Below are 25,793 nucleotides of genomic sequence, written 5' to 3'. Positions count from 1 at the left end.
AAAAAAAAATATTTAAAATTTGAGAGGTAAAGTAGAAAATTTACATTTTATTCTCCTTATATCAAAATCACTTTCACAACATTATTTTTCACTTCTTAGCTTCTTATTTTAAGATTGTTCAGTTCTAAAAGCATTTCAATAACTTTAGTATAACTTGTTAAGAACCTGGCTCTCGTATAACAAACTTAAGACTTAGCACAAACAAAGAAACACTTGATCATTGTCTTTAGACGTGTGAAACACACTATTCTATCAATTTTCAATTTTATTTACTAAGCAACAAAGGTAATCAAACCAGAACTTTTGAGATACAAAATGATGTCAAATTTCTCAGGTTGCTTTTATGAGAAATTCACCAACGGAATAAGTTGATATTTTTAGTATGTCGTTTTGAAAAGTTACAAAAGTTTTTAGAATTTTCATAACTGAGTCTTATTAGGTTCTTCATTCATTACTCTGGTTTTTAAGAAGACAGATGAAGTGATGGATATATATATAATATAATTTTCAAATATTGTCAGGATATACAATTCTTGATTAAGTTACTGCAGAGTTTACGAAAGAATTTTACGTATTAAAAATCTCAAGTTACTCCCTTGGTGAATTTGTCATAAGAATAACTGAGAAATTTGATATTTTGTATTTTCAAAAGTTATGATTTGATTACCATTATGTTTAGTAAGGGAAATCAAAAACTTGGATGGTGTGTTTTACATGCTTGAAGTCAATGATCAAGTGTTCTCTTGTTTGTACTGAGTCATAAGTTCCTTATACGAGACTCAAGTTACTAACAAGTCCCCTAAGAAGATTATTGAATTGCTTTTGGAATTGAAGAACCTTGAAATACAATGCTAGGAAGTTGAAAATAATGTTGCAAAAGTGGTTTCAATATAAGAAAGTGAATAAAATGTGAATTTCGTAGTTTACCCCTAAAATTTTAAATATTTTTAAATTTTTCCGTCAGTTTTAACGGTCAGGGACCAAATGCGCCGCTTCGCTCATAACTGAGGGACTAAAAATGGAACCGATCATAACTCAGGGACTGAGCCGTCACTACCATTATAACTCAGGACCAAACTCGCCATTTTCCCTATATTGTAAAGAATTAATCCCCATTTTGGTCCTCCAATTGTTTTCTAATTGTCAATATAGTTCATAGTTTTAAATTTTAGCTAATTTGATCCTTGTTTAAAATTTCGTCAATTAAACCTTTTCAGGGACCAACATGATTTTTAAAATTTCGTTAATTTAGTCCATGAAAGGGTTTAATTGATAAATTTTTATACAATTCGATTATCAAATTGGTTGAAATTGAAAACTATGGACTAGATTGACAGTTGAAAAACAATTGAAGGACCAAAATATTAATTTCCCCTATTATAAAATAGTATAATATTTTGATATGAACAATATTAAGTTTTGTGGAAAGATGATGTTGAAAATGATGATTAAGAAATAAAGTCTTACAATTATCAAAATGTCTTTCAATTTAATAGCAATAACATGGGAATGCAAAGAGAGGACTATATTAAGCAAAAATGCACAAATTTGGGGCTAAATTAGGTCACAAAAGTTATCTAAGACAAACTAAATAAATAATCAGCATAATCGATGACCATTTTCGGTATTAACTCAATTTCAAATATATAAATTTTAATTATTAATATTAAATTAAATGTCACCAAAATTAAATTGTAAATATCGATAGTCTCCCAATAGTATGCATTTCTTTTAAGGATCAATAGTATGCACTTGATCATACATGTTTGTTATAAATGACAATGCCATGTTTGATAACATAGTTAATTAGTTTATCATTTAATTTTGACTTATTTGATCACTATTAACTGTTTGACTTGGTTAAACAATCAATATGAATATTTGATTATCAGTTGGTAGCATAGACGGTAATCCGGTTTAGTTGGTAATAGAATTAGTAGCATTAAAAAAAATAATAATAATTTTTTGTACTAACTTATTGTTCCAAAATGTTAAAATTCAAAAATCTACTCAAAGTAGTTTTTTAGATCAAGTTTTTAAGAAAATCATTTTGCATGTAATCAGCTATTAGATAATAACTAATTTACCAAACACTTTTCTACAATCAGCTAATGATATCAACTAGTCAAATCCATTAACCTAATCAGCTAACAACTATTTACCAAACACCATCAATGTGTTTTTGTACATGTGTATGACGGGAACATGTAATGTCAAGAGTTTATGAATGACTTTATGAATCTAAGTGGACAATTTTAATCAAGTTGGTTAAAATTGTTGACTTGACAACCGCAAAGTTTTAAGTTTGATTTCCAATTTGATTTTTACCACAAACAAAATCGTATATAACTTGTGTCTTTGTGTGTATATAAACCTCTTCAGACATTGTCTAATTAATTTTTTCCCATTAATTTGTAATCTCTCTGTCCCGTTTTATCTGTCTTACACTCTTACTTACTATTCATTGATCAAACCAATAACTTCTTTGTTTTTTTTTTCCTTATTATTTTTTACTTATTTTTAAATTTGATTTTTTTTTTTTTTTTGTGTTTAATAGTACTTTTAGTGTAGTTTCTAAATATATAAATTTTGTATATTAATACTAAACTTAATATTATGAAAAAATTGAATTAAAAATAACTTCAGTCAAGCATCATTAACGGAACTAAACACATAAAATGGGATGGAGGGAGTAGTAGTATTCGGAACTAAACTAACTAATAAACATATAAAGAAGTATAATAATGTAGAGTAAACCCCATATGTAACTAACATTTTAATTTGTGTAGAAATCCAATTAACATAAATTGCAAAAGTCAATTATGATTTCAAACAAAACTCGAGAGTTAATCAAATTTTAGAATATTTAATTCTCATATGCACATTAAGTCATTAAGATATTTGTACGTGATGGATATCCCGAATAGGGTACCCAGTCAGGAGTATACCTTAGCGGTCGGAACTCATAGTTTGACTATGTTTTCAGAGGATGGGAGGAATTCAGTAGCCTGGCCCCATGCTGAGACGTATGACCTATTTGGTAGGCTCAGCTGGACGACCAGTGAAGGCAGTCGTCTGGAATGCTCGACCGGGTGCCACACTCAGAGGCGATTAAATGAGATTTTTCAGAGGTTTCTTCCCGATTATGCGCGGGAGTTCCTTTTCGGTATTACGAAAGAAGCATGACAGTTTGAAAGCTTTCCTAAGTCATAATTTGTTTTTTTCTTTCTTTCCTTTCCAAAGCACATAAATCTTGTATAAATACTCTCTGAGCACATTAAAAGGGATTATGCATTCCATTATATTACAATTACTAGTTAACTTTCTCTTCTAACTTTTCTTTTTACGGTTGTATTGGTCAGCCGTTCAGCTACCCTACCCCGTGACCGTAAAATCAACCATACGTAAGAGAATATCAAACCAATATGGTATGCGTAATATGCCTAATAATTTAATCACTAAAAAATCAATACAAATACTTACTGTAGTAAAATAAGTTTATGAAAATAATAAATATATTAATCAGTGGATCCCCAAATCATGACCCAATTGAATAAAACATTAGAAAATTTTTAAGTGGAATAATGGATTAGTAAGTGACAATATAAGTATATTTTTATTTTAAGCAAAGTGGGACGAACTAATTGAGGATAATTAGTGAATAGGATTTATTTTATTATATATTATAAATTGTGGTAATGGGTCTAACTCCTTTCATCTCCACTCCAGCTGTCTTTCCATTTAGGACCAGTCGGTCCTTCCTCGCCCAAAACCTCATTAGGAAGGCTTCTAACAATTTTCTCCAGTTCAGCTTTCAGCTTCCTTGGCATGAACCTCTCCACCTTCTTCAGCTCCTTCGCAACATCGTAGCTCACCTTTGGACCCCATTCTCTAGCGTAGTTCAGCCATGGCGGCTCTGCAATTACAGACCCTAAATACTCCGCTGACACTATGGAAAAACTCGCCCCCGTATCCATCACCATGTTCCCTTTCTCCGTGTCGTTCCTTATACCTGTTGAACCAAAAAGAAATGAGTTTATAATTGTCGGGCAAAGACCTAAAGGGTCAAGTCCAGCATCATCATATGACTAAAAGATATTTGGTCGGAAGTTGCTCGCACGAGCTTAGCTCACTGGTTCAATAAATAGTATTTGAAAAAGAGACCCAAGTGCACGAACAAGTTGCATAGGTGAATTTTTCAAATTTTTTTGCCACATGAAAGAGAGGGGAAAAAAAGAAAAGGAGTGGGTTCTCTGATGTTTTTTCAGAATTGTGGGTCCCACCAAAAGAGAGAGGGGCATCCGCCAACTCGCGTGAGGCGCATATAAGGCGCCCAATCGGGCACCTGCACGTCACACGCCAGGCTGGGCACATAAATACAACATTCATTATTATTTTTTTTTTTGTTTCAAGCTTTTTTTTTTCCTCACATTTTCATCTCTCCTCTTACCTATTTGACATCTCAAAAATCGATCAAAAAAAATCTCACGGTTGAGGATGCGCTTAGCAATTAAGGTTGATAGGTGCAAGACCTAAAGGGCTCACGGCTAGAAATTATGAGATTTCCGACCACCTGAAAGTGATCTTCAAATTGAAAGCAAAAAATGGTGGGAAATAGCAACAAAGATTTTTCCGAATACCAAAAGTGATCGGAACAAGACTTTCGACTTGATTTAAGATCACTTTGGTGGTTGAAAATTCCATAATTTTCAGCAGTGGCCAGTCCACACCAGGTGACTAGGGGAATAATAACATGTGCAATTTTAAAAATAGTGTCCTGAATTAGACTAGGTAATTAGTTGAATTGAGTACCTATGAGTTTGCTTCCTTGCAATACCAGTCCAGGTGCAGGATAAGCTGCGTGGCCGTGCAAAGATGAATAAACAACCGGCTTGTTGCCATTTTGGAACTCAACCTGAGAGGCGCTCACCCACATTCCTCTACTATGCTCTGAGAAATATACCCTTTTCAATTCTCCGTTGAAGTTGCTGATCCTTAACGTCACATGCTCCCAATCTCCGACGTGTTCTCCGATCTTCCCCAGTTTTATCGTCAGGAATTCAACTTTCGCCCTGGCCGGACCGTTAAATGGGTAAAACATCCACAGCGCAATGTCGGTAAACGTCGCACCCAACATCGGCTTGACGTGAACGTAACATGTGCAGTCTTGAAGGTTGCCTTTCTTGACTCTGTCTTTGTCGGCGTCGCTGGTCGGGAGGTCCAGCCAGTATGCCCCGTCGGTGTTGCCACCTTGCGGGAGATTCGCGCCGGTTTGTTCGATAGGCGCCGGCGAAGATTCTTGGCCTTTGGTGTAGAGTAACGCTCCGTTTTTGAAAAACCAGGTGACGGAAGAAGGGAGGAATTCTTCGTCGGGGTGAAAGTAAATCCATGGAGAGTAGGTTTGGAGCAGAGCTTTGATTTGGGTTAGATTGGGCATTGCAGATGGATTGGAAGCGTAAAGATTCTTCAGACAAGAAGATACTGAATCTCCGGCGAGAAATGTGCCGGTGCTTACACCGGAATCTCGAGTTCCTCTGTTTTTCGGCCGGGAAGAGTAAACGTTGAGCCCATTAGCTCCCCAGATCCAATCGTCGTTTTCGGAGTCGTCGGTGAAATCGACGCGAACGCATCGGATTTTGTCGAGGGGGGGCTTGTTGGGAGACGCGGTAACGACGAGACCGACAGCTTTATAGCCGTCGGAGGGCACCGGCGACCAGATATAAACGGCGCCGTCCTGCTTAATCTTGGCGTTTTCGCTACTCCAAACAAGGGTGTAGTCTACCGGCATCCTTAGAGCCGCTCCCCCGCCGCCGTTTGTGACGTCTTTCGCCACCAGAACCCACCCAAAAAGTGGCACGTTATTGGGTTGGCCGTAACATCCGAGCATGTGGAATCCGTCCGGTACGGCGGCCGGCTCGAAAAAGGTGGCGCCCATTCCGTCAGGTCCGCCTTCTTGGGCCGCCCAGATTTTAGTAAAGGTTGAAACTTGTGACACCAACAATCCCCCCAGGTCAATCTTTCCGCCGCCGAAACCACTTCCCGGAGGCCATTGGGGCAGCGGAGATGGAAGCCGGAAGGCGTTTTCGATTGGCCGCGTAGATGACATCTTCGAGATTTTTAAGGTTGAATAATCTTCAAAACTATGATCTGAGCATCTAATGTTTGTTGCCAGTGCACACAATAAAATGAGGCAACCAAGAAATAGAGTCTGCAGATTAATACAAAACTTGTAAGCAAAGCTAGAACAAATACAGTTACACAAATTACATATGTTACAAACGTTTATTATTGTGACAAAAATTATAGTCATGCCATTTGTTAGGATTAAACACGCTAAAAATTAGAAAGACTGGTGCTAGACTTGCCTTTTAGGTCTCTGCCACCCAACAGAAAGGGCCGGGTTTTGATTAACTATGGTTTTAGATAAAGACATGCCTTGAAGCTATGGTGTTACAATGCTTGAAGCTAAGCTAAGAGATTAGTGCTAACAACGTCAAGGTGATTCATTCGTGTCGGAATGCCCAAGGCATTATGGGCGCAGTTTGAAGTTGCACTTAAGCAACCAATGCAACCTCAATTACACAATACATATATAAATAAATAAAGAGAAGTTAACCAAAGTATTCAACTTGTAATTAATTTGTCCAGACTGAGACAGCAAATTAAACAACAAACCTGTAAACCATTCCTAACATGACGCAGCTCTGTGAAAACCTGTCCCGAGTGAGAGCCGAAGATGAAAAGACGAGTGGAAAATGCCATGAGAGCCGGCAGCGTTGCGGCGGCCACTGTTTGAAAAGTAACAATTTTTGGGTGGGAGCACGGGATTTATAGAGAGCTGCTTTTTTGCAATCAACAACGTTAGTTGTCCACTAGCAGGCTTGGTGGGGAAATGAGATAATGTTTTGTAGGGTAGTAGAAGTGCCCACAACCAATGAAAGAATAGTGGAACTCAAAATCCGTTGGCCTGGCCCGACAGAACATTTGAGAGGAAGGTGACTCAATGCTGGTGGTACAAAGGATTTTCCTACTTTGAACATAATTAATCTCAATATTGCTTTGTCAAAATCGAACCGGACATTGATATTTTCTCCCAAATACTGTAGTAAGTTAAGCCTGTGCAGGCTTGTATGGGTTTTGCTACACGTACAGCTAGGTAGATCTGTAAAGGTGTACTAATTTACAGTAACAATATGGTCAGAACAGTAAACAACTGAGGAGATTTTAATTTACAATAGCTGACATATATAGCAATTGGAATATTAGTGGAACATGTGTCAGACAAAACAAGTTGGTTAAACATGTTTAAATTTACCAGAAATAATCAATATAATATTTCTGTCATAAATCTCACTCTTTAAACAAATACATTATAATAAAATAACCAATAATTAAGTGAGATATTAATTTATTTTTACGATTTTAACTCATCATACAGACCAACCACTCTTGATTTGAACATTAAATTAAAAAATTTGAACTAATGCATGCATATGAAGAAATCTTAATTTGAGGAAGTTACGTTTTAACTAGTGTCAAGAGAGTTTTGTTGAACTTCTATTCTTCTAATTTGGGTGGCCTTGGAGAGTATTAAATTCTAATTAGGTATGCTTAGATTAATTTTGGATACCAAGACTATGTGGTCTAATGGTACCCGGGTTGGACTTCCATTTGGAAGGTTATGAGTTCGAGCCTCAGTGGAGGCGTTATTGGTTCTTTGTGTTTCAGTAGGTTGAGAAAGTATATGAACAGATACTACAATGTAATAGGGCCAGTAACATTCAAAAAAAAAGATTAATTTTGGATATACTTATTAGGACTCTATCTATGTATTTGAGTCTACTTATGATTCTCAATCCTAGTCTCTCTAAGTCTCTCAATCCTAGTCTCATTAAGGGTGTGTTTGGAAACTCGAAAAATGATTTCTGGAAATCATTTTCCGGGTTTTCAGTGTTTGGTAGGGAGGAAAATACTAAAGTCAAAGGAAAATGAAGTTTAGTCAATGGAAAATTCACACACTTTTTCGGAAAATGACTCAAAAAAAGGGAAAGTCATTTTCCGCGTTCTTTCTTCTTCTTCACACAACCACAGGGCGTCGTTTCCTCCTTCTTCTTCGCACAACCATGGAGATTTTTTGTCGCGCCGCTTCCTTCTCGACCACCGGAAACCTTCGCCGCGCTGCTTTCTGCTCGACCACTGGAAACCTCGTCGCTCCACTTCCTTCTCGACCACCGAAAACAGTTTCCGACTTGGAAACCCACAAATCTGGTTTTCCAAGTCGGAAACCAGTTTGGTTTTCCGACTTGGAAAACCAGAATCTCTGATTTTCCGACTTGGAAAACCAGAATCTCTGGTTTTCCAAGAAAGAAACCAGATTGGTTTCAAGGAAACCCAAATTGGTTTCCTTGGAAACCAATCTGGTTTCCTTGATGATTTCCGGCGATTGATTTCTTGCTGGAAACCAAACCAATTTTATTTTTTAAAAAATTTATTGTTTGGGTTTTTAAATAGATTTGAAGATTATAGGACAAACTAATTTCTCTTCGCATTGGCATTATAATAATTAAAATGGTGAAGTATACAATTTTGTTCATTTTCCTACTCATTTTCTGGAAAATGAACCAAACACACAAAGACAGTTTTCTGTTGTGCAGCCAAACACGGGAAAGGAAAATATTTTCCGGAAAATGAGTCATTTTCTAGAAAATATTTTCCGAAAAATGAGTCATTTTCTAGAAAACATTTTCCAGAAGCCATTTTCCTGCTTTCCAAACGGACCCTAAGTCTCTTCTTGTATATATACCTAAGTCTTATACTCTTGTCATTCATTACTGTACTTAATACAGTTCATTACAGTTTTCATCTGGTATCAGCTAGCTAGGGTTTCTATCCAATGGTCAACGGATCTGTCAATTCCTCTGAAGGGACTGTTTCTGATGCCCTTCCCTCATCGGTTACTTCAACCGTAACCACCATCTCCACGGCTCATCACTTCATCAGCGTCAAATTGACTCATCGGAACTTTTTATTTTGGAGGGCTCAAGTTGTTCCTTTTCTCAACGGACATGATCTAATGGGTTTCATCGGCGGAACCAATCCTTGCCCGTCGGCCACGATCTCGTCCAACGAAGAGGGAGTGCTGCCTCTGCCGAATCCTGCTTATCATCCATGGGTTCGTCAGGATTAGGCACTTCTCTCTATGCTCATGTCATCGTTGTCTGATGAAGTTATGTCCTTGGCTATTCACACCAGCCGTGCAGTGTGGACTGCCGTTACCTCCGCACTTGCCTCTTCGTCTCGTTCTCGCTCGTTGAACCTTCTCGGGCAACTTTAGACGTTGAAACAAGGTGATGTTTCCGTCACTGATTATATCGTCCGGGCACAGGTTCTCATTGAGGATATAACTCTCGCCGGCCGGCACCTTCCGCTTGAAGAACAAAACCTTTACGTATTTCGGGGTTTGCAGCCTGAATTTCGGGGTCTTGTATCTTCTCTCAATGTCCGAGGAACACCGGTGACCCTTCATGAACTCTCGGACCTCCTCAGTGCCGAGGAGTTTGTCGTCCGCAGTGGAGGACCGTCGCCGACAGCTTTTTCTGTCCAGAAATCCGGGCAGTCTCGTGGCAATAGTGGCGGCCGTCGCGGGAATGGCGGTGGTCATGGTCGTGGTGGTAAGAACGACAATCGCCAACCGAAGTGTCAACTTTGTGGAAACTTCGGTCACACAGCACATACGTGTTACAAACGGTATGAAAAGGATCAACAGGTTAATATGGTTTATCAGGGAGCTCCTTCAGATTCTTCACCGGATTCTCATACTTGGTTCCCAGACACGGGTGCAACGAATCATGCGACTCCGGATATAGCGGCACTCTCTATCTCGGATGAATATAATGGTAATGACACACTCCGTGTCGGTGATGGTACATGTTTGCCTATTAGTCATATTGGTCATGTATCTTTTCATACCCCCTCTTAGTCGTTTCATTTGTCTAATATACTTCATGTTCCCACTTTATCTACCTCTTTATTATCGGTTCAAAAATTTGCAGCTGATAATAAAATATTCTTTGAGTTTCACCCATCCTTTTTTGTCATGAAGGACATCAACACCAAGGAGATTCTTCTTCAGGGCAATAGTTCTAGTGGGTTATACACACTACCAGTTCCTAGTTCGTCACCTTCCGCGTTTCTTTCAGCTCGTGTGTCTCCTTCTGTCTAGCGTGATCGTTTGGGCCATCCACACCATCGTGTCCTTAGTCGTGTTCTTCCCTTTTGTTCGGTTAGTGGGTCTAATAGTGTTATTCGTTGTAGTTCTAGTATATGTAATGCGTGTCAAATGGGTAAATCTGCTCATTTTTCCATTACCACGTATTGATACTTCTAGTTCCAACATTCTTGATTTAGTCTATACTGATATTTGGGGTCCAGCTCCTCTCTTATCTTCTGATGGTTATAGATACTTTGTTCTCTTTGGTGATGATTTCTCTCGGTTTACTTGGTATTTTCCCATGAAACAGAAATTTGATCTATATGATATCTTTGAGAATTTTCGTGTTCTTGTTGAAAGACTCTTTAATCGTAAAATCAAATCTATCCAATCTGATTTAGGTGCCGAGTACAAAAAGTTGCATTCCTCTCTCACAAAATTAGGGATCTATCATAGACAGTCTTGTGCCTATACTCACGAACAAAATGGCCGTGTAGAGCGAAAACATAAACATATTGTCGAAACCGGTCACACTCTCATGGCTCGTGCGTCTGTTCCATCTAGGTTTTGGGATTTTGCATTTGAAACTGCGGTTTATTTAATTAACAGAATGTCATCTGCTATTTTAAATAACTCCAATCCTCATTCTCTATTGCATAAATCTCCTCCTTCATATTCTTTTCTTCGTGTCTTTGGTTGTCTGTGTTATCCTTGTTAGTGTTATTAATATTTATGTTTAATAATGTTTTATTATATGCTTTGTAATAGTGGTTCTCTTTCCTTTGGTTTAGTCTTACCTAGAGTTTATGAGACTATAGTGGAAGTCTCTCTATAGATCTCTATCTGATGTATTTTGGTAAGATTAGATTTTGAAATTCAAAACTTCTGTTCTCATCATCCTCTTCTTCGTCCCTATAATCGTCACAAAATGTCCTATAGGTCCTCTCCATGTGTCTTTCTTGATTATCCTGAGTCTTTTAGGGGGTATAGATATATGGACTTACAGACTAATAAAGTGTTCGTGTGCAGGCATGTCAGATTTGATGAAGCTGTTTTTCCCTTTGCTACTAAAATTTCTGTGCAGGACTCTATCTATGTATTTGAGTCTACTTATGATTCCCCATCCTAGGCTTCCTAAGTCTCCCAATCCTGTATATATGCCTAGGTCTTATATTCTTGTCATTCATTACTTTTAATACAATTCATTACAGTTCTCATCATACTCAATTTAATTTTGTTGAAGTTAGTCTTTTATGTAATTAGATTTTAATTAATATATATTTAATATTAGTCTTGTTTTAATCATTTGGATGAGATCTTTCAAATGGTATGATTTATTCTTAATAATACAAATTTTATGTTTAAGTATTTAACAAAATAGGTAAATACATAAAAAAAATAAGAATACAAAAAGAATTAATAAAAAAGGAGAGGCAAACTAGGAAACAAACATTACAACACCGAAATGATGTTGATCAACAATGCACCGCTATATGGAGTTGCATTGTGCATCAACGCTATTTTAGTTATGATTTGGCGCCTTCATTAAATATAAGTTTTTGCCAAATTTTTCATCAAAATGGTGTTTACCGCCCTTCTATAGAGAGTTTTTACCGGTACGTGAAGCTTCCAGATTATACCCCAATCTTTGTCAACATTCGGCACTTCTTCATTGACAATCATCTCATAAGTCGATTTGATGGAGAATCGTCTGTCTGACTCCAGCCCCCAACCTACATCATCTGACAAACTATCTTCGGCTAGGATAAAACTGGCCAGCTTCTCTCTAGTCTCTGTTGGGAGGACATTCTCCAGAACCTCCCATTTCCAGCCCCGTGCTCCGTCCCAATAATCGGATACAGTGGCGTAAAGTTCTGATACGCTTAGACTCGCGTTCCTCATCTCATACAGTGGCCTTGGAGTAATCCACTTGTCCGTCCAAAATTTGGTGGTCTTGCCATTATGAACGATGTGAGTAATCCCCTTCTCGAGGATGTCCTTCGCCGCGCAAATCCCACGCCAAGCATTCGATGCCTTGCGCCTCCCCGTTGCCCAAATTTGGTGACCATCCCCTTGCCTGTACTTTGTTGCTATGGTTTGAGCCCAAAGAGAGTTGGCTTCTTTCTTCATACGCCATCCAAGTTTCACCATGTGTGCAGAGTTCAGTTCGTGCAGTCTTCGGATACCAAGTCCGCCCTTCTGTTTTGCGGTAGTGACCATGTTCCAATTAGTAAGGCTCATCTTAGACTGTTCAGCCGTGCCACCCCAGATGAATCTACGTGTGCGCTTTTCGATTTCCAAGCAGACTCCCTTGGGAAGGGCTGCCGTCTGCATGGTGTACACTGGTATGGCACTCAGCACCGACTTAGTAAGGATGACCCGGCCAGCCAGAGTGAGGGTCTTGGCCTTCCAACCCTCTAGAGGAGCCAACACCCTATCAAGAAGATCGGAGTACGTGTTGCAGGTTACACGTCCATGTAGTGTTGGGACCCCCAGGTACTTCCCAAGGTCATTAGTCCTTGTGATATTAAGCCTATTAGCAATCCCATCCGCTAGAGCTGAGTCCGTGTTCTTTGAAAAATGCACCTATGATTTGTTTAGACTAATTCTCTGTCCAGAGCCCATGCAGAAACGGCCCAGGCATTCTTGAATCACCATTACTTGTTCAAATGAAGCCTCCGAGAACAAAATCATGTCATCTGCAAAACATAAGTGTGTTAGTAAAGGTCCCGAGGAAACAAGTCTGATCCCCTTCCATCTATTCATCGCCGTCTCAGCCACGATCAGCTGACTAAGCCTTTCCATGCAAAGGACGAAGATTGCGGGGGACATCGCGTCGCCTTGTCGGATTCCACGTTCGGGGGAGAGAGGTTCAAACCTCTCCCCATTCCAGATAATAGACAACTTCGATGATCGGATGCAATTCATCATGATTCGTCTCCACTGGGCATTGAAACCTGCTCATTCGAGAGTGTCCTGGATGAAGTCCCAAGAGAGCCGGTCATATGCTTTCTCGAGGTCCAGCTTGATCGCCATGTACCTGGTACATCCTCGCTTCTCTCACATAGTGTGCATCACTTCCTGGAAGATGAGCACGTTGTCTGAGATCTGCCTGCCTGGGACGAAGGAGCTTTGGAACGGACCTACAATTTTTGGCAAAATACGTTTAAGTCTGTTAGTAATAGTTTTTGTAATGATTTTGTAACTGACGTTACACAAACTGATAGGTCTGAATTGCTTGATACTCTCCGGGGCTTTAACTTTGGGGATGAGTGCAATGAGAGTGTCGTTAATGTTGTCCGGAAGCCTGCCTGTTTCTAATGCCTCTTTGACAAGGTTGAAGATGCTATCCCCCGTCACGATCCACATGCGTTGATAAAAGCCGGCCTGAAATCCGCCGAATCAGGAGAGAATGCGCCGCAAGATTACGTCTAATGCATTTTGTTTTCGCTGTGCAGGTCAAGTGGAGAATCTGGATCACCTCTTCCGACGTTGCCCTGCGACGAAGGACATTTGGGAAGCAAGCTTGCCCCGCCGAACAGCGGCGCGACTTCGGACCTTATGCTGGAACGACTGGCTATCGGATAATCTGAAGGGGGACACGATGGCCGAATTCGATGAAGGCTGGCCAGAGAGATTCAGCATCAGACTCTGGTGGTTGTGGCGGTGGAGAAATGACGAAGTATTCAACTCCACGTCCATGCCGGTGGAGCAAAAATTAGACTGGCTGAAGAAGCAAGACACTGAGATTCATGCAGCTTTCAAAGCGCGCACAAGCACGCTGGCAAGAGACGTGCCGGTGACGGAGAGGCAGATTGGGTGGCTGAGACCCGACAGCGACTGGCTAAAGATGAACGTGGATGGATGTTGCAAGAGGAATGACGCAGCGGGGTGTGGCGGCATGCTATGGGATTCTCAGGGGAGATGGTGCACGAGTTTCACGTACAGCATTGGCCGATGCTCTATCGAAGATGCGGAGGCGTGGGGGATTCTACAGGGAATCAGGATAGCGAAAAGGCATGGAGCTACCAAGCTTTGGATTGAATGTGACTCTAAGAGGGCTATCGAAAGCCTGAAAGGTGCGCTTAACGGTATCCCCTGCGACAGCAACATTATTAAACAATGCATTAAAGAGGCGGAGAGTGTGCGAGAGTTTCGATATGCCCATGTGTACAGGGAGCAGAATAGAGTTGCAGATAAACTGGCCTCGATAGCTTTGGAACGGAACAATGGGCTCACTATCCATGCGACGATTCCTTCAGAAATCCGGGATATCATTCAACAAGATAGAGTTGGAGTTCCCAGACGCGTTCCGCAGAATGGACCAGAGAGAATGAACGTCAATAGTTTTGTTTGGGTACCCCCCTCCTACTGATGTAAAAAAACAAATAGAGAGTTTTTGCCAAATTTTAACTCACACGGGCCAACTGCTCTTGATTTGAACATTAAATTAGAAATTTGAACTGATGCATGTGAAGAAATTTTAATTTGAAGAAGTTTTAACTAGTCTCAATAAAGTTTTGTTTACAATCTATTCTTTTATGAGTTAATAGCTAATTTAATCTTTGATTATTTTTCTTAATTTAGTCCTAAATAATTGTTGTGTGAAGACCTAAAGGGTCAAGTCCAGCACCACCAAATGACTAAGAAATAGTTGGCGGGTGGCCTTTGAAGGGCAAATTAAGTCCACCACTCTATCTTTTGAAAATGTGGTGTTGTCTGCTATGCATATATAAGAAAATAAAGTTGTATCTGTACTACTAATAAGCAATTAAGGTTAGCAGGTGCAAGGCCTAAAGGGTCAGTCCACATGGACGAAGGACTCAAGTTCAACACCCTACTATAGTGGTCTAGTGATAAATGTTTGATACTAATAATAATATCATGAATTAGACTAGCTAATCAGTTAGATTCAGTACCTATGACTTTGCTTCCTTGCAATACCAGTCTAGGTGTAGGATAAGCTGCATGGCCGTGCAATAATGAACCACGGGCTTGTTACCGTTTTGGAACTCAACCTGAGAGGCGCTCACCCACATTCATCTACTATGCTCTAAGAAATATACTGACAGGATAATTGGACAAGGTACTGGATGGGTTCGACTCGACACAGTTGGTCTAACCCATCAAAGCAGTGATGACAGTCAAACAGTAACGGTCAAGAGCAGAGAACCTGTGAACAGTTACAAGAGGCCTCGCATTAAGAGCCAGCCGTTAAGTTGCACTTACTAGGAGCCCGTTGTGCAATTATTGTAACCGTTACAAGTTTATAATATAAAGGATGAGCTCATGTCACATGAGGGGGGACATTCTGAAACATTGTACTAGAACTCTTAGCAATACAAAATATTAATACAATTACTCCGGTAACGTATTTACCGTCATTGGTGCTCTCGTTGAAAGCTTGAGAATCAACTCAAGGCAACAACATAAATTTTTCTCTCCCAATAACAAGCTTGAAGCAATGGCACGATCTAGATCAAGTGGCTCCCATGGTTCCCGTGACCTGAACATCAATGGCAATATAATGGCAATGCTCACATAGATGCCCGACAAACAAACTCTAGCGACCTCCGGAGCCAACTCAACAGCAATCGCGAGGGTGACCTCCGGGACAAGCTCAATAACAATCATGATGGTGACCTCCGCGACCAGCTCAACAACAATATATATACCTTCTTAAGTTTATACACCGCATGCGAAATCATTAAGTAAAATATATATATTATATATTTATTACATTAATGCATATTAATTACCATGCAATGCAACATAATATGTTTACAGTACACGCATGCAGCCAAAGAATCAAGAAATGAAGCTTCCACCGAATGGTTGAACACGAGTTGTATAATCAACGATTCGTTAAGCAATGAAACTTCCGCCAATCATGAAATCAAATCGTTAAGCACGAACAGTACAAAATCAATCAAATCGTTAAGCAACGATTTAATACAACAAAATGATTTTGATTAGAAAAAAATATTCGTTAACACCAATGAATCATCAAAAATAACGAATTAAATTGCGCATATCAAACTGAGTACTATTTGATTCCAATCGTGCGAAATATTCATATTTCCCAACTAATTTTTTACCAAATTAAAATAATATTTATAACTCTACAATTCTAAATATTATTTAAGCTTTTATGATAGTACAAAACATTAATCTCCGTTACTATATAAATTTTTAACTAGAAGTGTACAACCAATAAAATAATATAATAGTGGAACTCAAAATCTGTTGGCCTGGGTTTTGCTACACAGCTAGCTAGGTAGATCTGTAAAGGTATACTAATTTACAGTAACAATATGGTCAGAACAGTAAACAACTGAGGAGATTTTAATTTACAATAGCTGACATATACAGCAATTGCAATATTAGTGGAACATGTGTCAGACAAAACAAGTTGGTTAAACATGTTTAAAGAGTAAATACTCAAAATGGTCCTTTGACTATAGTTAAATTTATAAATTGGTTCTCGATTTTTAATTTCAACCAACTAAGTTCTTAACTTTGCAATTTTAACACAATTTAATCCTCCGTCTATTTGACAGTTTGTTGACCGTGATCTTTGAGGGTATATATGTAATTTCACAGTTCATTATTATTATTATTATTATTATTATTATTATTATAATTTAGAATAATTTAAATATCTAAAATCTAAATAAATTTAAAATTTTAATATAATGTATTAATATTGGGCACCTATTTTTTGCGCATCGCGCATAAAAAATACTATTATGTATATATATATATATATATATATATATATATATATATATATATATATATATATATATATATATAGAAATCGGTTCTCGTGCGGGTGAACACCTCAGGTGCGGTTATGCGGTTTAATCTGAGCCATTCATCTCGCTTAAATCAACGTCCAAGATTACCAAAATTAAAAAAAAAAAAAAAAAAAAAAAAAAAAAAAAAAAAATGCGGTGGCAATTTTGTAATTTTTGCATCTAGGTCAAAATTAAGGTGAGTGGTTTTATGATTAATGTGCGTGAGTTTTGTACTCAATGTGCGTGAGTCTTGTGCTTAATGTGCCTGAGATTTGTACTTAATGTGTGTGAGTATGTAATGTTAATGATTTTCACCAACTTTCACACAAAGTCCGATCCAGCCATGGAATCTCCCTTCTCTTTCTTCTCACTTGAATTACTGGGTATGTACTTCTTTCTTCACCTTGCGTTTCGAGTTTTTTTTGTTCTTTAGTTTGTTGTGTTTTATTTTCTGATGCTATGCAGAGACATATTCAATCTTGTTTGTTGCTTGCTTGAGCCTGCAACAACCTGATGTATTATCATTTGAAGGACTTGAGTTAGGAATTTCAATCTTGTTGGTTGCTTGCTTGAGCCTACAACAACCTGATGTATTATCATTTGTAGGACTTGAGTTAGGAATTGGGCATCGCTCAATAACAACACAACCTTAATGTGCGTGAGTTTTATGCTTAATGTGCGTGAGTCTTATGCTTAAGGTGCGTGTGTTTTGTACTTAATGTATGTGTGTGTAGTGCTTAATGTGCGTGAATTTTGTACTTAAAGTGGTGAGTTATGTGTTTAATGTGCGTGAGTTGTGTGCTTAATATGCATGAGTGTGTACTTTAACCTCTCACTGTTTTGTTTCTTCTTAGCCACAGTTTACTCATTCTTAACCACATTTCTTTGTACGCAAGTGAAGTTGTGCAGATAATCTAACTTAACCTTTACTGTTTTGTTTGTTTTTAGCCACTGTTTACTCATTCTTAAACACAGACAAGTTTCGGAGTCTCTGTGCTTCCAACCGCACAACCGCACGGGAAGCCTCAAATGCACCTGATCCCTTCCCTCCATATATATATATATATATATATATATATATATATATATATATATATATATATATAAAGTTAGGATCATATGAGAACATGTGTTTAGGTGAAAACGTGAGAACACATCATGTGCATCCATCTAATATTTTTAGTGGTCTAGATTATATTAAGTGTGTGCGAACGCGCATTAAATGTGTGCAAAGACACTAAATCGCGTTTGCACATATTTAATGCGCGTTCGCACACACTTAATCTAATTTAGACCATTAAAAAATATTAGATGGATGCACATGATGTGTTCTCACGTTCTCACCTAAGCACATGTTCTCACTAGAACCCTACCATCCATATATATATATATATATATATATATATATATATATATATATAATTTACAAACAAGAGAAAAGTGAGGCAACGACGGAGTAAATCTTGATCAAGTAATACAAATGAAATTAGGGTACAAAAAAGGTTATATCTCTCTCAGTAGGGAGTTGAATAAGGGTTTATGGTGGTTTGAATTGAACTTAAAAGTAATTCATTTGAGGTGATAAAAACAATAATCACCTTGTTTTTAATAAGATTAGGGGTGTCAAAAGTCGTAAATTATCCACACAATGTTATGTAGACCATAACAAAAAGTACATTTTTAATATACTAAATGTACATTATATAATATAATGTACATCTACTGAGTACAATGTACATTATTTTTATATTAAATGTACATTATTTTTGTATTGAATGTACATTATTTTATAATATACAAAATATGGTACATACAACTTGTGTGGACCATGGTCCACACAATAATGATTGGTCAAAAGTGGGTCGAAATTTGTGGGTCAACTTTAAGTCGTCCCGCGGTGGCAAATTATGCCCTGGACCCGTGTCCACACTGAATTGTGGACACGGGCCCAAAACGACGTCGTTTTTTAAAAAAAACGCGTCATTTAGTTAAAAAAAAAAAAAAAAAAAAAAAAAAATCGCGCGCGTTTTGCCGTTAACGGCGTTATTTTTTTTTTTATTATGAATGTACAGTTATGCAGTTACGAATGTACAGTTATGCCGTTATGAATGTACAGTTATACAATTATGAAATTATGAACACAGAGCTCTAACATTATGAACTTACAATTATGAACATATATAGTGATAAAATTATGACAATGGAGCTTTAAAATTGTGAATATAGAGCTTCGAAGATTATGAATGTACAGTTATAGAGTTATGAATCTACAGTTATGAGATTATGAATCTACAGTTATGAAATTATGAATGTACAGTTATTGATCGAATTATGAACAAAGAGCTCTAACATTATGAACTTACAATTATGAACATAGAGCTCTAAAATTGTGAACATAGAGCTTCGAAAATTATGAATGTACAATTATGGAGTTATGAATGTACAGTTATGGAGTTACGAATGTACAGTTATGGAGTTATGAATGTACAGTTATAGTGTTATGAACGTACAGTTATGGAGTTATGAATGTACAGTTATTAACATATAGTAATAAAATTATGAACATATACTCCTATAACGAAGCGGTCTGAAATTAAAAAAAAAAAAAAAAAAAGAGAGAGAGAGAGAGATAACAGTGCCTAACGGCACTGTTACCCGTGTCCAGCAAGCATGCTGGACACGGGTCCAACGCATAACGATTGTCCCGCGGTGGAGTGGGTTTGGATTTAAAAATTTTGACACATGAAAATACGGGCCTAACAAGCTTGACGGACTACGCAGGCCAACAATATTATATATATATATATATATATATATATATATATATATATATATATATAAATAAATAATTAAAATTGTATAATTTCTAAACATAAACAAATCTAATATTATTTAAAGTTATTAGAATATAATCAATATCAATATATAATAATATTATAATAAATTTTTAAAATTTTTGAAGATGGCTTGTGAGGCGGCAAATTATGATCCACACAGTGTTATGTGGACAGTGAACCATAGCAAAAAGTACATTTTTAATATAGTGAATGTACATTATTTTTGTACTGAATGTACATTTTACAATATAATGTACACTCATTACACAAATAATGTACATTCCCTAAATACAATATACATTATTTTTGTACTGAATGTACATTATTTTTTTTACTAAATGTACATTATTTTACAATATACAAAATATGATTCACACAACTTCTGTGGATCATAGTCCACAAAATAATGATTGCTGCGAGGCCCTCTAGGCTGCATGAGGCAGTTTAGGGTTGAAGAATTATAATCCGCAAGCTTTATTGGTCAGCCCACACTAAGTGGACCAGCACGCATTGATACCCTTAGCTAAGACCACCCTCATTTAATTCGCAAATTATGCCATGAAATCGTGTTCACCGAGAATGGTGAACACAAGGCAAAACGACGTCGTTTTTAGGCAAAAAATAAAAAATAAAAATCGCGGATGTGGAGTTAACGGCGCGCGTTTGATCAAATTATGAATTTTCTGTTATGAGATTATGAATTTTATGAAAATTCATAATCTCATAACAGAAAATTTATAATCGCATAACAGAAAATTCATAATCTCACAACTGAAAATTCATAATCTCATAACAGAAAATTCATAATCTTATAACAGAAAATTCATAATCTCATGGTTCCAAAGTGAATGTGCAGGCATGGATTCATAATTTATGAATGTCCGTGATTTCGGACGGGAATATGTAGGCATGGTTCCAAAGTGAATGTGCAGGCATGAATTCATAATTTATGAATGTCCGAAATTATGAATGTAATGAAAATTCATAATCTCATAACAGAAAATTCATAATCGCATAACAGAAAATTCATAATCTCATAACTGAAAGTTCATAATCTCATAACAGAAAATTCATAATCTTATAACAGAAAATTCATAATCTCATGGTTCCAAAGTGAATGTGTAGGCATGGTTCCAAAGTGAATGTGCAGACAGGATTCGTAATTTATGAATGTCCGTGATTTCGGACAGGAATGTGTAGGCATGGTTCCAAAGTGAATGTGCAAGCATGAATTCATAATTTATGAATGTCCGAAATCTTTGTTCACCTCAAATTAAAGTGAAACCGCAAAATGTGAAAATAAAGAATAAAAGTCACGCAATTAATTAAGAAAAAAGAAAAAGATAACGGTGTACTAACACCGTTGGAACCGTGTTCACCATGAATGGTGAACACAGTTCCATGGCATAACGTCTGCATTTAATTTTTATTTAATTGATTTATTAAGCATAGTTAAGCAAAGTCGAATACTCCTATAAATTGATTTATGATTTATGATATATTATGATCATTAAATGCTGTTGCAAATAGATTCAAACATGTCTTTCTTATATTTAATTAAAAATTATAACGAAGGTTTATGGATAATTTGTTATGGGGATTAACATCGCAATTTTATTGTAATGGTAAACGTGTATCTTAAAACAGAGACTACAAACGGACTAATAAAACATAGATGAAAGACATACTAAAATAGCATTTTTTTCAAACATAGATGAAAGACATACTAAAATAGCATTTTTTTTTCAAACATAGATGAAAGACATACTAAAATAGCATTTTTTTTTTTCAAACATAGATGAAAGACCCTGCCGGAAATATTCATTTTTCTGACCACCAAAAAGTTATCGGAAAAAGGAGATTTCCGATCAGAAACACAATTTCCGACCAACTTACCGACTACTTTATGGATTCGGAAAAAAGGCCCTCGTATTACCGACCACTAGTCAAGATGGTCGGAAATACCGACTTCTTTTTGAAGACGTCGGAACTATTGGGGGTCGGATACGGAGAGCGTATTTCCTACCACGGGTGGTCGGTAATTGGTTACCACTTGTGGTCAGTAATTGGTTACCACTGGTGGTCGGTAATTGGTCGGAATTACTGCGCATACCATCCAAGTTAGGACCATGATTACTAAGATTAACACTAAACTGACTGAGGTGGGCAAATGCTGCTTCCATTTTCTGGACGGTCTCGCGGATACTACGGTGTTGCTCTTCCATATCCTGGTGCTGCTGTTGCAGCGCTCGATTCTGATCCTCTAATTCCTTAATTCGAGCTTCGCAAGATACATGTGAAGTTGATGGTCCAATCTTTAATTTCCGTTGTATCGTAGCCTCTGGAAAGTAGTGTTGAGTATCCGACCCAAATCCTGAAACGTACCCCATTTTCCTCACGCCACCAGTGGCCTCCAACCACACTTCTGCTTCTGCCACTTCAGGTTGTGTTTGCTTCAAGTGAGTCACAGTTTCCTGAAAAAAAAAAAAATAAATAAATAAATAAATAAATAAATAATAAAAAAATACAGCCAGACTATTAAGGCAGCTATTTGTGGGGGAAAAAATCTGGAATTGCATAGCATTGGAATATTAATACAGCCAGACTACAGACTAATAATGCTAACATTCTCACTTTAATATTAATTCATAAAACTACTATTTGGAATTGCATAGCATCCACATATTGTTATTCTGGTAATACAGCCAGAACTAACAAGAGCTTTATACTACTACTGATAATCTCTTCAGTGATTGAACAAAAGTAACATTGAATAGTTCTGTATGAGTAGGAAATCTTACAATTACTTGCTGTGCTTTTTGGCATACATATCCTCCTCCCTGTTTATGTTGGTGCGTAGCATTGAATAGTTCTATATGAGTAGGTTCCTTTCCAAGCTTTTCTTTCTACTCAATGACAGTAGAAATAATACTTAGTATAAATTTTATTTGAATGTGGTATCAATTGATTGTATACAACTTACCAGTCTTCTTCTATGTTCGGTGATAGGGATAGAACCTGCCGTGTGTAACGATGGACCTAATCCTCCACAATCTGAATTCCTATTACGCTTATTCTTCTCACTTGTCTTCTTGAATTCGTTACTGTTCCATATGACCTGGTATTGTGCCAATACATGATCAGATATCCATCCTGGTACTCCACTTCCTAATGCCAATCTTGTGCGCACATCACTTAACGCGTCAGCAAGCAATTTAGCAGCCCTTTTCTCAAATATCATTCGAACAGTATCCTCGTCATTAGGATCCCATTCATGCCGTTTCTATAACAAAAAAAAAAAAAAAAAAAAAAAAGCCTTTTAGCAGCGCTTTTTTCAAATATTATGCCAAATGTAGCATGCTTTACCTTGAATTCATTAAACCAAGCATCCTTAAGATGTTGAGGAGCAGTTTTAAAAGTTTTAACTGCCTCGGGGAATATCCGCTTAACGCAAGGCATAATATCTGTGTGCACACTACAAGGTTCGAATCTGCAATGCATTACAAATTTAGAAACAAATAAAAACAAACAATACTTCGAAAGTACTAACACACCAATACTTCAAAAGTACTTACGTTGTATTGCCAATAGGCTGAATAAAGGTCTTATTGTGACTGTTTAGTTCAGAACTACTCGTTGATGGTCCTTCTGCCCTATGGAGGTCTTCTAAAACTTCTAAAATAGCCGCTGATGGAGATTGCAATAGCAGATCCTGAGATTGTGGAAGAGCAGTTCTTTTACCCTTGCGTTTATTGTTATGCTGAGATATCAGGGTGCTATCATGCTGCTATAAAAATTTAAAAGTTTCATCAACCAACTACAAAAATGTCATGATGCCACAAAAATGTCAAAACAAATATACCTCAGAATCTTGATGTTCCAAATCTCGAACTTCACAATTTCTTCCCTGCATAGAAGACTTCAATGATTTATTTTTCTGCAGTAAAAAATATTGTTCAGAGAGCAGATATCCCAGAAGAACTTGCAAAAATAGCTTTCTAGTATATCAGGGCAGAAATACAAGAGTTGCAGAGTATAATACCTTTGATATCTTCTTTCTTCTTCTCATATTTTTCGTTTTAGTAAGAGCTTTAGCATCAACTGAAGCTTTTCCATGTTTTGCCATTGTACTAGATGCAACCTCAAGTCTTGAGGTCTAGATTTCAAACAGCACTCCTGACAATAAAGTCAAACTAACTAGTATCAATATTAAATTAAACAGAAGTGGAGAGGGGAAGAGTTTGTTTATCAATTATCCATGCACAACGGAAGGAATAATAAATATTCTTATCAATCATCACTAATATATATCCTACCCCCACCCCTCATAAATCAAACCACTACCATATATGAGAAATTTTATATGCAGCAAATGTAAGACATTGATTATGTGCATAGATTGCAGGATAATAACATTCAATTAAAGAGCTAATGGTAACAGAACATTAAGTAGGGCAGGGAGTTAGCCTAGATTGTCTATTTCCTTGAACAAATATATTTAATCAAAGAGGGAGAGGGAAAACATTAAAGTTAATGTTAAATTTACATGGGGGAAAACACATAAAGAACCCGATAGATATTCTTGTAATTGCCAAATAACCCATTCATAACTTTGTCAAATAAACCACATATGACATGGAACTCTATATTAATTTATCTGCAGACTGCAGGAAGAATTAAAGCTCCTTCAATGATATAGATTCTAAATCTTGTTATAGATGCAATATGTAGTGTTAGTATGTTCACAATTTTCTATACTAACAATAGGGGTGTAAACAAGTCGAACCGAGCTCAAGCCATTTCAGCCATTTCAACTCGACTAAGACTGGGTGAGATCGAGCTCGAAATTTAGAGCTTGAAGCTCGTGAACTTTCGAGCAATTCGAGCTCGGCTCGTTAGCTCGACTGTTCGAACTCGTAATTGAACCCAAAAAAAAAAAAAAAAAAAAAAAAAAACACATAGTTTATATCAATTTAACATGAAACATTAACCTAAATTATAAATCAATTGCAAACCAGCACACGTTATAAATTTCACAAATCTATGAATTTCATTGCAGTAATGAGTAATCCAGATTCCAAGGAGGCGCTACCTTGGTTCACAGGGGAGACTAAGGCGGAGAACGTGCAGCAGCTTCGTCCTCGGCAGGGGCAGAGGCGGAGATCGGGCAGCAGCTTCGTCGTCGGCAAGGGCGGAGGCGTTGACCAGAGAGGAGACGCGGAGTCTTCCGATGTCGTCGACAGCAGCTTTGTGGTCGGAAGGCAGTTGTCGACTGTCGTCTTCGTCGGAGACTCGAGTTGCTGTCGGCTGAGACGCGGCTTCGAGAGTTGGGGGAAGCGATAGAAGGGTAGAGAAAAGGGATTAGCCGATTAGGTCATTGGGGGCTGGGGCTTGGAATTTAATTTCTAATAATAATAATAATAATAATAATAATAATAATATTATTATTATTATTATTATTATTATTACTAGTATTTGCACCCGTGCGATGCACGGCCATAAATATTATTAGTAAAATGTATGGCATTATAATTATAAGTAATAGCATAAACTGTGTCTTTTATTAGACATTATTGAATACTTCTTTATATACGACATTTGTAGTTGTATTTTTTGATTGTATATTTTCGTCACAAATAATAATTTTTAATCTGCTAAGATTACTAACCCTTGACACTGCTATATACATTTGTCCATTATTAAAAACCGGCCTCTTCAAAAATAATCCGACGTTTGACAATGTTTGCCCCTGACTTTTGTTTATTGTCATGGCATATGACAACATTACCGGAAATTGTTTTCTTTGAAACTTAAAAGGCAATCTTGGATCAGACGGTGTTAAGGACATCCTTGGTATTAATACCATTATACCATTAACTCCGGTGTGGGTAGATCAGCAAGCATGTCAACATTGGAATCAGATTTGCTGACCGAATCACAACTGAG

General features: G+C 37.3%; 2 protein-coding genes across 6 annotated transcripts; both read right to left on the bottom strand.

The window, feature by feature from the left end:
- Positions 1-3,497: 3,497 nt before the first annotated feature.
- On the bottom strand, positions 3,498-6,867 carry LOC109151050. Its single transcript, XM_019298955.1, has 3 exons — positions 6,676-6,867; positions 4,813-6,208; positions 3,498-4,012 (listed from the first exon to the last, which is right to left on the bottom strand). Exons 1-3 carry the CDS (start codon positions 6,760-6,762, stop codon positions 3,705-3,707), a joined length of 1,791 nt encoding a protein of 596 aa, XP_019154500.1. The 5' UTR covers positions 6,763-6,867; the 3' UTR covers positions 3,498-3,704.
- A 14,628-nt stretch (positions 6,868-21,495) lies between these two features.
- LOC109151056 lies at positions 21,496-25,238 on the bottom strand. Of its 5 annotated transcripts, XM_019298966.1 has the most exons (9): positions 24,940-25,238; positions 23,890-24,023; positions 23,710-23,784; positions 23,423-23,634; positions 23,214-23,337; positions 22,831-23,130; positions 22,649-22,753; positions 21,952-22,321; positions 21,496-21,900 (listed from the first exon to the last, which is right to left on the bottom strand). In XM_019298966.1, the coding sequence occupies exons 2-9, from the start codon at positions 23,971-23,973 to the stop codon at positions 21,794-21,796; spliced, it is 1,377 nt and encodes a 458-aa protein (XP_019154511.1). In that variant the 5' UTR covers positions 23,974-24,023; positions 24,940-25,238; the 3' UTR covers positions 21,496-21,793. The 5 variants fall into 5 exon arrangements, with proteins under 5 accessions (XP_019154511.1, XP_019154507.1, XP_019154508.1 ...); XM_019298962.1 differs by having other exon boundaries at positions 21,496-22,321; positions 24,940-25,237; XM_019298963.1 differs by having other exon boundaries at positions 21,496-22,321; positions 23,423-23,631; positions 24,940-25,237.
- Between the last annotated feature and the right edge of the window lie 555 nt (positions 25,239-25,793).

This window comes from Ipomoea nil, unplaced genomic scaffold, assembly GCF_001879475.1.
Source record: "Ipomoea nil cultivar Tokyo-kokei standard unplaced genomic scaffold, Asagao_1.1 scaffold2283, whole genome shotgun sequence".
Taxonomy (NCBI): domain Eukaryota; kingdom Viridiplantae; phylum Streptophyta; class Magnoliopsida; order Solanales; family Convolvulaceae; genus Ipomoea; species Ipomoea nil.
The sequence above is the reverse complement of the archived record's forward strand: the minus strand, read 5'-3'. Positions and strand labels throughout refer to the sequence as shown.